This window comes from Dama dama, chromosome 31 (assembly GCF_033118175.1).
Source record: "Dama dama isolate Ldn47 chromosome 31, ASM3311817v1, whole genome shotgun sequence".
In the NCBI taxonomy this organism is placed as follows: domain Eukaryota; kingdom Metazoa; phylum Chordata; class Mammalia; order Artiodactyla; family Cervidae; genus Dama; species Dama dama.
This window is the reverse complement of record NC_083711.1, coordinates 38186753-38201735: the sequence shown is the minus strand read 5'-3', so window position 1 is coordinate 38201735 and position 14983 is coordinate 38186753. Positions and strand designations below refer to the sequence as shown.

The 14983-nt window shown below is 37.7% G+C and overlaps 1 protein-coding gene across 1 annotated transcript in view; it reads right to left on the bottom strand.

Annotated features, from left to right (window-relative positions):
* The window catches only part of CADM2 (cell adhesion molecule 2), a 366017-nt gene extending 352086 nt beyond the window's left edge, over window positions 1-13931 (bottom strand). Inside the window, exon 1 of the mRNA XM_061133950.1 lies at window positions 13865-13931. Coding sequence (XP_060989933.1) covers window positions 13865-13931 — 67 coding nt within the window. The remainder of the gene's footprint in view (window positions 1-13864) is intronic.
* Between the last annotated feature and the right edge of the window lie 1052 nt (window positions 13932-14983).

Sequence of the window (14983 nt, the reverse complement as noted above, 5' to 3'; positions counted from 1 at the left end):
AGAGCAAGTATTGAAAAGTGATAACTGAAATCAACTCACAAAACTTCAGAGAAAGAAAACAATTATATTAATCAGTTATCTTTTGATTACAAGCAAGAGAAACCTATCCAAAAATCTTAATGAAAAGAGAGCTGTGTCAGAGACCCAAAGGGCGAGAGTAAAATAGAACCTTCTATTAGAACAAAGAACTTAAACTCCATGAGGGCACTTTCTTAACCTCTGTTTACATTCCTGCATCATTCTTCTTTTATTTCTCAGAATTAACTCATCTTATTTGGTCTACATGGGCTTCCCTGGTGGCTCAGAGGTTAAAGCGTCTACCTGCAATGCAGGAGACCTGGGTTCGATCCCTGCGTCGGGAAGATCCCCTGGAGAAGGAAATGGCAACCCACTCTAGTATTATTGCCTGGAGAATCCTATGGACGGAGGAGGAGCCTGGTGGGCTACAGTCCACAGGGTCGCAAACAGTCGGACATGACTGAGTGATTTCACTTTCACTTCCTTATTTGGTCTACATAAACAATTCATGGCTATAAAGTGCAACAAACTTTATTTCCCCTCTCTCGTCCTTTCTCTTGCTCCTTTTGGCTTTCCCTCTCCCCTTTCTTTCTTCTCAGTTGTAAGTTTCTAGAGGAAGAATCTGAATCATTTGTCTTTCTTTTAACAGTCAACAACAGTGAGAGAGATAAGCTGTGGCTGCATAATCATGCAGAAAATGGTTGCTTGTTAAATGTTGTAGAAAGTGAATATCACCTTCCAAAAAAGGATGTGGACACCTGCAACACTGCAGGAAGTGATCTCTTCAGGGATCAAAGATAAAACCTGAATGAAACCTATATTCCAGAACAAGATAGAAGAGAAGAAGGTAAAAAAAGAAAAAGAAAGAAAAGAAGCAAAGAGGAGTTAAAAAGAAAATTAAGTCTTTAACAGAGACACTGAAACCAAAGGAAATGAAAAATAAAAAGAAACATTATATTCAGCAGAAAAACAATAATTACTTTGGGGACTGAAGAATCACTATTGGATTTGACCACTAAAGAATAATTAGTGAATTTCAGAATGCCATTTTCTGAAAAATAAGAAATGAGTTGCTACATGTTTTGATGAAATTCTAATAGTCTACTATTTGAGTACTATACTATTGCCCTCAGGCACTGGTATAATATTTAATGCCCTCCCCCCAAAAATAAGGAGAAGGGGAAAGTTAGGAAAATTTTGTATGCCATGACTAGTAACAGCTAACTCACTCCTAGTGAATTATTTTAATCTAAGCACTCACAAATTGCTGGTTAAAGGGTTTAATAATTTTATTGGGAAGGTAATGTCAAATGTACCAGTCTATGTTTTCTCAAATATAATCCATTGTTCTTAAAAAATAGTAGAGCACATGTCTCTGTCCAATATTGCAGAAGTTCTTCACATTTTCATGATTCCATAGGAGTGAATGAATGATGTGTAAATCTCTACAAAACTTTCCCAGATTCCCTAGAATGTATTCTGTGTAGACCAGGAGAAATTTATTATTATTATTATTGAAATTTAGTATTTTTAAGTAACCTACTCTTGTATTGTCCTGGGTTTTATTTTCCTATTATCCACATTTTTTTCCCCCCTGTTTGAAGACCATTTGCCTTGACAGAAATTGTACAGTAAAAGTATTGGGTAGTTCTCTCTGTTATCTACCCAATACACATCTGTCACAATCATTAGAAATAAAACTTCAATTTTCTTCTCAAGACATAGATCATTTTAGAGTTATTTCTTGTCTCTGTAATGCCTTGTAGATGTAAAAATGCAGACACAAGGTAAACTATGTCTTAGATCCCCTTGCAATTTAGTACAGAAATGAAAAAGAGAGAGAGAGAGAAATTCAGATTAAAGTGGATAGGTGTGGGACAAGGCAATGACAATGTGGATGTCCTAAATGGAGCACAATGGGCTTCCTTAGTGGCTCAGATGGTAAAGAGTCTTCCTGCAATGCAGGAGACCAGGTTTCTATCCCTGTATTTAGAATATCCCCTGGAGAAGAGAATGGCAGCCCACTGCAGCATTCTTACTGGAAAATTCCATGAACAGAGAAACCTGGTGGGCTATAGTTCATGGTATCATAAAGAGTTGGACACAATTGAGCAACTAACACTTAAATATGTTTATAATGCAAAATCTTAGTCAGTCTGAGTCCTAATGTGACTTGGCAGACACTTACAATGTATGGCTGTAATTTTTCAGTGGTGAATTGGCTTCCTATGTATTGTAATTATTGTCCATCATTTTTAAGAATTATAAAGTGAACACAGATACTATTATGAGAAGTTATAATTCATGATCACTCCATCATCAAATTTAATTTCCTCCACTCACATAAAAACAGGTCTTATACTTTTAAAAGGTGTTCTCACTATATGAAATAAATGATACTCATTCCTGTCTCTATACTTTTACCTATGCTTTCAAATTCCTGTTTTCCTGTTCTATGTGTTACTTTTTGTGTATATATTCTACCCTTCCTTCAAGAATCAGTTTAAGCTCTACTTCTCACATAAAGCATTCTCCAAGAACAAGGACTCCAACCTCAATATGTACATCTTGCTAACTCCCTTCATACTCAAATTCTATATTCCACAATTAATGTATTATATTTTACATCATTCTTAACTCTTCATTTCTAAAATGTAGATCTTAATCTCATATTATATAATCTATTTCACAAATATATATTCATTATCAAGTAATGTCTTGCTTCATGAATGCATTTCTTTTGTCCATAGAAGATTACTATAGCAAGAATTGGCTAATTTCAGTACATTTATTGAAAAAGAGACTAGGATAAGTGTGGAGGATTAAATAGTGGGTTAAAAAAATTGTCATCTCATCTGTTATATTTTTAATGTTCTATAAGATAAATACATTCCTAAGAAAATAGTATTTGCACATTAACTGAGCTATCAGGGAAGTGCTAGCCTTATAAATAGGGATCAGTTAACACTCAGAAGATAAACCTATGCACAGTACTAAAACTAGCTGTGAAACTAGAACCTGAGAGAGAGGAAGGGATAATACAGATGGATGGTCTTATGGTAGATCTGAACATGGAAGGGACTGTCCTAAGATGGCAGAGGAATAGGACAGGGAAACCACTTTCTCCCCCAAAAATTCATCAAAAGAACATTTGAACGCTGAGCAAATTCCACAAAACAAATTCCGAATACTGGCAGAGAACATCAGGCACCCAGAAAGGCAGGCCATTGTCTTCGAGAGGAGGTAGGACAAAATATAAAAGATAAAAGGAGAGAGAGAACTAGCCCATGAAAAGTCCTAACCTAAGGCACTGCCTTGGTATCTCTAATTTTCTTGAAGAGATCTCTAGTCTTTCCCATTCTGTTGTTTTCCTCTATTTCCTTGCATTGATCACTGAGGAAGGCTTTCTTATCTCTCCTTGCTATTCTTTGGAACTCTGCATTCAAATGGGAATATCTTTCCCTTTCTCCTTTGCTTTTCACTTCTCTTCTTTTCACAGTTATTTGTAAGGTCTCCTTAGACAACCATTTTGCCCTTTTGCATTTCTTTTCCATGGGGATGGTCTTGATCCCTGTCTCCTGTACAATGTCATGAACTTCCGTCCATAGTTCATCAGGCACTCTGTCTATCAGATCTAGTCCCTTAAATCTATTTCTCACTTCCACTGTATAGTCATAAGGGATTTGACTTAGGTCATACCTGGATGGTCTACTGGTTTTCCCTACTTTCTTCAATTTAAGTCTGAATTTGGCAATAAGGAGTTCATGATCTGAGCCACAGTCAGCTCCCGGTCTTGTTTTTGGGAAAGACTAGAGACCTCTTCAAGAAAAGTAGAGATACCAAGGGAACATTTCATGTTAAGATGGGTTCGATAAAGGACAGAAATAGTATGGACCTAACAGAAGCAGAAGATATTAAGAAGAGGTGGCAAGAATATACAGAAGAACTGTACAAAAAACATCTTCACGACCCAGATAATCATGATGGTGTGACCACTCACCTAGAGCCAGACATCCTGGGATGTGAAGTCAAGTGGGCCTTAGGAAGCATCGCTATGAGAAAAGCTAGTGGAGGTGATGGAATTCCAGTTGAGCTATTTCAAACCCTGAAAGATGATGTTGTGAAAGTGCTGCACTCAATATGCCAGCAAATTTGGAAAACTCAGCAGTGGCCACAGGACTGGACAAGGTCAGTTTTCATTCCAATCCCAAAGAAAGGCAATGCCAAAGAATGCTCAAACTACCACACGATTGCACTCATCTCACATGCTAGTAAAGTAATGCTCAAAATTCTCTAAGCCAGGCTTCAGTAATACGTAAACCGTGAACTTCCAAATGTTCAAGCTGGTTTTAGAAAAGGCAGAGGAACCACAGATCAAATTGCCAACATCCATTGGATTATAAAAAAAAACAAGAAAGTTCCAGGAAAACATCTATTTATGCTTTATTGACTATGCCAAAGCCTTTGACTGTCTGGATCACAACAAACTGTGGAAAATCCCTCAAGAGATGGGAATACCAGACCACCTGACCTGCCTCTTGAGAAACCTGTATGCAGGTCAGGAAACAACAGTTAGAACTGGGAATGGAACAATAGACTGGTTCCAAATAGGAAAAGGAGTATGTTAAGGCTGTATATTGTCACCCTGCTTATTTAATTTATATGCAGAGTACATCATGAGAAACGTTGGGCTGGAAGAACACAAGCTGGAATCAAGATTGCTGGGAGAAATATCAATAACCTCAGATATGCAGATGACACCACCCTTATGGCAGAAAGTGACAAGGAACTAAAAAACCTCTTGATGAAAGTGAAAGAGGAGAGTGAAAATGTTGGCTTAAAGCTCAACATTCAGAAAACTAAGATCATGACATCTGGTCCCATCATTTTATGGGAAATAGATGGGGAGACAGTGGAAACAGTGGCTGATTTTATTTTGGGGGGCTCCAAAATCATTGCAGATGGTGATTGCAGCCATGAAATTAAAAGATGCTTACTCCTTGGAAGGAAAGTTATGACCAACTTTAGATAGCATATTAAAAAGCAGAGACATTACTTTGCCAACAAAGGTCCATCTAATTAAGGCTATGGTTTTTCCAGTGGTCATGTATGGAGGTGACAGTTGGACTATGAAGAAAGCTGAGTGATAAAAAATTGATGCTTTTGAACTGTGGTGTTGGAGAAGACTCTTGAGAGTCCCTTGGACTGCAAGGAAATCCAACCAGTCCATCCTAAAGGAGATCAGTCCTGGGTGTTCATTGGAAGGACTGATGCTGAAGCTGAAACTCCAGTACTTTAGCCACCTCGTGCGAAGAACTGACTCACTGGAAAAGACCCTGATGCTGGAGGGATTGGGGGCAGGAGGAGAAGGGGATGACAGAGGATGAGATAGCTGGATGGCATCACCAGCTCGATGGACATGAGTTTGAGTAAAGTCCGGGAGTTGGTGATGGACAGGGAGGCCTGGTGTGGTGCTATTCATGGGGTCTCAAAGAGTCGGACACGACTGAGCGATTGAACTGAACTGAACTGAAGGCACTGCCAAGTCACTTACAGAACAAAGGACTGAGCAAATACCAGAGGAGAGCTAGCTGGCTGTGGACCGGCTCATCTCCTGCCGGAGGCGGAGAAGCAGGCAGGCGGTAGCCAGAGCGGGAAAGGGGCAAACTCGGCCCCAGAGACGGCATTCCCTACCAAACTGCAGTCAGGCTTCTGGTTACTAACCAAGAGTTCCTGGGATTCTGGATGGTTGACATCCACTGGGAGGGTCTCAGCCAGAGACCAGCTCCCCAGAAGACACACATCACACCAGAGAAGGCACAACCGCTGCCACCCAGGAAACCGAGCGGCTGGGACCAGGGAGGTGATAAGACGCACCCACCAGTTAGGGAGAGTGTGTTCACCAAGCACCAGGTCGCCTGAGCTGCTCGGACTGGGAAGGGCACAAAACGCAGGCCCAACCAAGTCTGTACCTTTGGGGAGTACCTGAGAATCTGAACCTGAGCGGCTTAGACCTGGGAAGTGCATGCAACCTAGGGCCCGCTTTAGACAGTTGACATGCAGGGCAACCTGGACCCTGAGCAGTGTAGACCAGGAAAGCACACACGCTGTGAGAGGGGGACAAACCCAGTGTGGCCCAGACACCGCAAGCACTCCCCACACACGCCAGTGAGGTTTGTTTACAATGTTCCTCCCTCCTCGCAGCACGACTAAACAAGTGAGCCTAAATAAGTGATCACCGTCGCCCCCTTGTGTCAGGGCAGAAATTAGACTCTGAAGAGACCTGCAAACAGAAGAAGCCAAAATAAACAGAGGAAACCATTTTGGAAGTGACAGTTGCAACAAATTAAAACCCTGAGGTTAGCACCGGTTACACTGGAAGGGGCCTATAGATCCTGAAAAGTATAAGCTGGAACAAGGAACTATCTGCAGCTGAACTGACCCCACACTGCCCGCAACAGCTCCAGAGTAATTCCTAGATATATTTTTACTATTATCATTTTTAATTTTTTTATTTCTAAGTCCTCTATTACTCCTTTAATTTTCATTTTTATAACCTACCATTACCTTGCCAAAAAAAGACCCTATTTTTAAAGCAAACTTCATATATACTTTTTATAATGTTCGTTTTTTTTTTTTTTTTTTTTTTTTTTAATATTGTATTTTTGAGAGTCTAACCTCTACTCTAGATTTTTAATCTTTGCTTTTTGGTATTTGTTATCAATTTTGTACCTTTAAGAATCCAATCTTCAGTACCCATTTTTACTTAGAAGTGTGATTACTGGCTTGATTACTATCACCCCCTTTTGACTCTCCTTTTTCTCCACCAGGTCACCTCTATCTCCTCCCTCCCCCTTCTCTTCTCTACCCAACTCTGAATCTCTGTGTGTGTTCCGGGCTGTGGAGAACACTTAAGGACTGATGCTCTCTAGATCTGTCTCTCTCCTTTTGATTCCCCCTTTTCTCCTCCTGGTCACCTCTATCTCTTTCCTCCCTGTTCTCTTCTCTATTTAACTCCGTGAACCTCTCTGAGGGTTCCTGACTGTGGAGAGCACATAGGGAATTGATTACTTGCCAGACTGCTCTCCCCTCTTTTGATTCCCCCTGTTCTCCTGGTCACGTCTATCTCCCTCCTCCCTCTTCTCTTCTCCATGTAACTCTGTGAGCCTCTCTGGGTGTCCCTCACTGCAGAGAATCTTTTTGCCATTCATCTCGATGTTTTATTATCAGTGCTGTATGGATGAAGATGATGAAGAAATCAGAGGCAGGAGGCTTAAGCCCCAAAGCTGAGAACACCAGAGAACTCCTGACTCCAGGGAACATTAATCAATAAAAGATCATCCAAAATCTCCATACCTACACTGAAACGAAGCACCATCCAAGAGACAAAAAGTTCCAGAGCAGACGTACCATGCAAATTCTCCAGCAACACAGGAACATAGCCCTGAACTTCAGTATACAGGCTGCCCAAAGTCACACCAAACTCATGGACATCTCAAAACACTACTGGACACTTCATTGCACTCCAGAGAGAAGAAATCCAGATTCACCCACCAGAATACCGACGCAAGGTTCCCTAACCAGGAAACCTTGACAAGCCACTCGTCCAACCCCACCCACAGGGAGGAATCTTCACAATAAAGAGGAATCATAAACTGCCAGAATACAGAAAGGCCACCCCAAACAGCAATCTAAACAAGATGAAAAGGCAGAGAAATACTCAGCAGGTAAAGGAACATGATAAATGCCCACCAAACCAAACAAAAGAGGAGGAGATAGGGAGTCTACCTGAAAAAGAATTCAGAATAATGATAGTAAGAATGATCCAAAATCTTGAAAACAAAATGGAGTTACAGATAAATACCCTGGGGACAAGGATTGAGAAGATGCAAGAAATGTTTAACAAGGACCTAGAAGAAATAAAAAAGAGTTAATCAATAATGAATAATACAATAAATGAGATCAAAAACACTCTGGAGGGAACCAACAGTAGAATAACGGAGGCAGAAGATAGGATAAGTGAGGTAGAAGATAGAATGGTAGAAATAAAGGAAGCAGAGAAGAAAAAGAAAAAAAAAGAATTAAAAGAAATGAGGACAACCTCAGGGGCCTCTGACACAATGTGAAATGCCCCAACATTCGAATCATGGGAGTCCCAGTAGAAGAAGACAAAAGAAAGGCCATGAGAAAATACTTGAGGAGATAATAGTTGAAAACTTCCCTAAAATGGGGAAGGAAATAGTCACCCAAGTCCAAGAAACACAGAGAGTCCCAACAGGATAAACCCAATGCAAAACACCCCAAGACACATATGAATCAAATTACAAAGATCAAACACAAAGAACAAATATTAAAAGCAGCAAGGGAAAAACAACAAATAACACATAAGGGGATTCCCATAAGGATAACAGCTGATCTTTCAACAGAAACTCATCAGGCCAGAAGGGAATGGCAAGACATACTTAAAGTGATGAAAGAAAAAAACCCTACAACCCAGATTGCTGTACCCAGCAAGGATCTCATTCAAATATGAAGGAGAAATCAAAAGCTTCACAGACAAGCACAAGCTGAGAAAATTCAGCACCACCAAACCAGCTCTTCAACAAATGCTAAAGGATCTTCTCTAGACTGGAAACACAGAAACAGTGTATAAACTCGAACCCAAAACAACAAAGTAAATGGCAACGGGATCATACTTATCAATAATTATCTTAAATGCAAATGGATTGAATGCCCCAACCAAAAGACAAAGACTGGCTGAATGGATACAAAAACAAGGCCCCTATATATGCCACTTTACAGACCCACCTCAAAACAAGGGACACATACAAAATGAAAATGAAGGGCTGGAAAAAGATACTTCACACAAATGGAGACCAAAAGAAAGCAGGAGTAGCAATACTAATGTCAGAAGAAATAGACTTTAAAATAAAGGCTATGAAAAGAGACAAAGGACATTACATAATGATCAAAGGATCAATCCAAGAAAATATAACAATTATAAATATATATGTACCCAACATAGGAGCACCACACTATGTAAGGCAAATGCTAACAAGTATGAAAGAGGAAATTAACAATAACACAATAATAGTAGGCCACTTTAATACCCCACTCACACCTATGGATAAATCAACTAAACAGAAAATTAACAAGGAAACACAAACTTTAAATGACACAATGGACCAGTTAGACCTAATTGATATCTATAAGACATTTTACCCCAAAACAATGAATTTCACCTTTTTCTTAAGTGCACATGGAACTTTCTCCAGGATAGATCACATCATGGGCCATAAATCTAGCCTTGGTAAATTCAAGAAAATTGAAATCATCCCAAGCATGTTTTCTGACCACAGTGCAGTAAGATTAGATGTCCATTACAGGAAAAAAAATCAAAAAAACACAATTAAAAATTCTAACATATGGAGGCTAAACAACATGCTTCTGAATAGCCAATAAATCACAGAAGAAATAAAAAAAGAAATCAAAATATGCATAAAAATGAATAAAAATGAATACACAACAACCCAAAACCTATGGGACACTATAAAAGCAGTGCTAAGGGGAAGGTTCATACCAATATAGGCTTACCTCAAGAAACAAGAAAAAAGTCAAATAAATAACCTAACTCTACACCTAAGGCAACTATAAAAGGAAGAAGTGAAGAACCCCAGGGTTAGTAGAAGGAAAGAAATCTTAAAAATTAGGGCAGAAATAAATTCAAAAGAAACAAAGAGACCGTAGCAAGAATCAACAAAGCTAGAAGCTGGTTCTTTGAGAAGTTAAATAAAATGCACAAACCACTAGCCAGACTCATCAAGAAACAAAGGGAGAAGAATCAAATTAACAAAATTAGAAATGAAAATGGAGAAATCACAACAGACAACACAGAAATACAAAGGATCATAAAAGACTACTATTAGCAACTACATGCCAATAAAATGGACAACTTGGAAGAAATGGACAAACTCTTAGAAAAGTATAACTTTCCAAAACTGAACCAGGAAGAAATAGAAAATCTTAACAGATCCTTCACAAGCACAGAAATCAAAACTGTCATCAGAAATCTTCCAGCAAACAAAAGCCCAGGATCAGACGGCTTCACAACTGAATTCTACCAAAAATTTAGAGAAAAGCTAATACCTATCTTACTTAAACTCTTCCAGAAAATTACAGAGGAAGGTAAACTTCCAAACTCATTCTATGAGGTCACCATCACCCTAATACCAAAACCAGAAAAAGATGCCACAAAAAAAGAAAACTACAGGCCAATATCACTGATGAACATAGATTCAAAAATCCTTAACAAAATTCTAGCCAACAGAATCCAAGAACATATTAAAAAGATCATGATCAAGTGGGCTTTATCCCAGGGATGTAAGGATTCTTTAATATCTGCAAATCAATCAATGTAATACACCACATGAACAAATTGAAAGATTAAAAACTATTTGATTATCTCAATAGATGCAGAGAAAGCCTCTGACAAAAATCAACATCCATTCATAATGAAAACCCTCCAGAAAGCAGGAATAGAAGGAACATACCTCAACATAATAAAAGCTATATATGACAAACCCACAGCAAACATTATCCTCAACGGTGAAAAATTGAAATCATTTCCCCTAAAGTTAGGAAAAAGACAAGGGTGCCCACTCTCACCACTACTATTGAACATAGTTTTGGAAGTTTTGGCCACAGCAATCAGAGCAGAAAAAGAAATAAAAGGAATCCAGATTGGAAAAGAAGAAGTAAAACTCTCACTGTTTGCAGATGACAAGATCCTCTACATAGAAAACCCTAAAGACTCCACCAGAAAATTACTAGAGCTAATCAATGAATATAGTAAAGTTGCAGGATATAAAATTAACACACAGAAATCCCTTGCATTCCTATACACTAACAACGAGAAAACAGAGAAACTAAGGAAACAATTCCATTCACCATTGCAATGAAATGAATAAAATAGGAATATATATACCTAAAGAAACAAAAGACCTATATATAGAAAACTATAAAACCCTGATGAAAGAAATCAAAGATGACACAAATAGATGGGGAAATATACGTTGTTCATGGATTGGAAGAATCAATATAGTGAAAATGAGTATACAACCCAAAGCAATCTATAGATACAATGCAATTCCTATCAAGCTACCAATGGTATTTTCACAGAACTAGAACAAATAATTTCACAATTTGTATGGAAATACCAAAAACCTCGAATAGCCAAAGCAATCTTGAGAAAGAAGAATGGAACTGGAGGAATCAACCTGCCTGACTTCAGGCTATACTACAAAGCTACAATCATCAGACAATATGGTACTGGCACAAAGACAGAAATATAGATCAATGGAACAGAATAGAAAGCCCAGAGATAAATCTACACACCTTTGGACACCTTATCTTTGACAAAGGAGGCAAGAATATACAATGGAGAACAGACAATCTCTTTAACAAGTGATGCTGGGAAAACTGGTCAACCACTTGTAAAAGAATGAAACTAGAACACTTTCTAACACCATACACAAAAATAAACTCAAAATGGATTAAAGATCTACATGTAAGACCAGAAACTATAAAACTCCTAGAGGAAAACATAGGCAAAACACTCTCTGACATAAATCACAGCAGGCTCATCTATGACTCACCTCCCAGAGTAATGGGAATAAAAACAAAAATAAACAAATGGGACCTAGTTAAACTTAAAAGCTTTTGCACAATGAAGGAAACTATAAGCAAAGTGAGATGACAGTCTTCAGAATGGGAGAAAACTATAGCAAACAAAGCAACTGACAAAGAATTAATCCCCAAAATATACAAGCAACTCCTGCAGCTCAATTCTAGAAAAATAAATGACCCAATCAAAAAGTGGGCCAAAGAATTAAACAGACATTTCTCCAAAGAAGACATACAGAGGGCTAACAAACACATGAAAAGATGCTCAACATCACTCATTTTCAGAAACATGCAAATCAAAACCACAATGAGGTACCATTTCACGCTGGTCAGAATGGCTGCTATCCAAAAATCTACAAACAATAAATGCTAGAGAGGGTGTGGAGAAAAGGGAATCCTCTTACATTGTTAGTGGGAATGCAAACTAGTACAGCCACTATGGAGAACAATGTGGAGATTCCTTAAAAAAACTGGAAATAGAACTGCCATATGACCCAGCAATCCCACTGCTGGGCATACAAACCAAGGAAACCAGAATTGAAAGAGACACGTGTACCCCAATGTTCATCGCAGCACTGTTTATAATAGCCAGGACATGGAAGTAACCTAGATGTCCATCAGCAGATGAATGGATAAGAAAACAGTGGTACATATACACCATGGAATATTACTCAGCCATTAAAAAGAACACATTTGAATCAGTTCTAATGAGATGGATGAAACTGGAGCCTCTTATACAGAGTGAAGTAAGTCAGAAAGAAAAAGACCAATACAGTATACTAATGCATATATGTGAAATTTAGAAAGATGGTAATGATAACCCTATATGCAAGACAGCAAAAGAGACACAGATGTATAAAACAGTCTTTTGGACTCTGTGGGAGAAGGCGAGGGTGGGATGATCTGAGGGAATAGCATTGAAACATGTATATTATCATATGTGAAATAGATTGCCAGTCTAGGTTCAGTTCACGAGACAGGGTGCTCAGGGCTGGTGCACTGGGATGACCCAGAGGGATGGGATGGGGGTTCAGGATGGGGAAGACATGTACACCCATGGCTGAATCATGTCAATGTATGGCAAAAACCACTACAATATTGTAAAGTATTTAGCCTCCAATTAAAATAAAAGAACAAAACCTTCCATCATTCTTCCTGAGAACACAGGGGAAGATATTAGTAGGGCAGTATTGAATGATGAAGAGTCAGAAGTTCCCCACAAAGAATAGACAAAAGAAGCTTGCATTGTTTAAATGCTGGTAGCATCAGGAAATTTGCGAGTTGTTTGACATATTTTCCTTAATCCTAGCAACAACTTTTTGAATTATTTGTTTTCACACTCTGTGGATTAGAAAACTTAAAATAACAAATGTATGGCTAATAAAGTTATTACAGTGTTGTTAAATAAAAATGAAAGAGGAAAAATATTATATGTTAGGTATATAAGAAGGAGAAAGCATTTTTTAGATGTACAGATTGTTCTAGAGAACACAAAATTGAAACATACAAACTGTAAACTTATGACATAGTATTTCATATGTGTGTGTATATATGTATATATATACACACACATTTTAATTATTTCAAAGTCATAAAGACTTTGATACATCAAGCCAAAATTATTTTTCTTTCAGGGAGACATTCTGGTATTATGCAAGCACATCCTCTCTCATGAAAATGTATTTTCAGGATTCTAGCAAATGAAAATATAACTAGGAAATAGAAGAAAAGCCATAAATAGAAAATTGGAGTTTATAATATTCAATTTTTAAAGGATAAAATTTTCTTTTCACATAATTATATAAAGGCATGTTCAACTCTGAGACTTTCCATTAGCTTTATTTTATGCTGTATTTTCCAATTCACAATTTTATCAAGGAAACTAAGGTCAACAGGCAAAATGTTGGGCATAAAAGCACCTTATTCCACTTGGAATAAAGTGGAAAGTAAAACAAGAAAATAAGTACACAATCATGCAAACACAGGCACATAGCAGAAACTAAATAATTAAAATTGTATATATTTGTAGAAGTTTACAATATCTACACACAAAACTGGTATTGTTATGAACAGAATTCCCTCTATTGTTTAAAAGGATGCAGAAGACTGAGTAGAAAACAAACATGGTGAATCATGCAGAATGGACAGTCGCTCAGTAGCTCACCTTTAACTTTATTCTTTGAAGCAGCCGCTGGTACCAAGGAAAGATTGCACAAGAAAAGAACAAACATATTAGTATATTAGATAGTCTCTAATAAGAAAAAGAGATTTGTTATCACTGTTAGTTAAAGTCTTAAATGATACATTTATGATCACATAATGAACACACTTCAGATGACTAGGACTTGTAACAAAGAAAATGACAATTGGTTATATTTTGTTAATATATGATTAAAGTCTTTGGAAAAGAAAGAGTAAACTAGATAGGAGCCACAGATTGTAAGTAGCAACACTGCAAAACACAGAATTCTTTTTAAGAACTGTGTATTTTTCTTTCTCTGTCCTCTTTAACTAAACTTTAGTTAACAATTCAATTACAACACCAATATAGTTTAAATATATTTCATGTTATTTAACAATTAAAATGCAATTCATAACATTGGATGAAAAGCAAGGGCAGACCACTTGCATTTATTCAATGCTTACTTAGTTGCCAAAGACTTTGCTATTTTTGGCTTCCCTGATAGTTGAGTTGGTAAGCATCATGCCTGCAAAGCAGGAGACCTAGGTTCGATCCCTGGGTTAGGAAGATGCCCTGGAGAAGGGAAAGGCTATGTACTCCATTACTCTGGCCGTGAGAATTCCATAGACTATTTAGTCGATGGGTTCGCAAAGAGTCAGACACTGAGAGACTTTCACTTTCACTTTTGCTATTCTTACAAAAAAACATAACATACATATTTTGTGCATTTTGTTTCCAAAAACAAGATCATATTATACATAATTCTTTGCAGTCTGCTTTTTGCACATTTTCCAGGTTAACACACAGAGTTCTAATTCACTAATTTTAATAGTTGTGTATTTTCCTATAAAGTGTATGAAGTAAAGGGCTACCCTGTTTATAGTAAATCAGGGTGTCTTTAGGTTTTTTGCTTGTTTTTACTGTTAATAACAACACTGCAAAACACAATCTGTGTCATATCCCTTAAATACCATACTGGTGTTTTGCTTCCATCGGACAGATTCCCAGGTTATTTTCATATAAATATTTCTATTCAGTTAACCTCTGACAAAGAATACTTTAAATATTGCTGGTGGAGTGTAGAGGAAGTTTGGATAAATA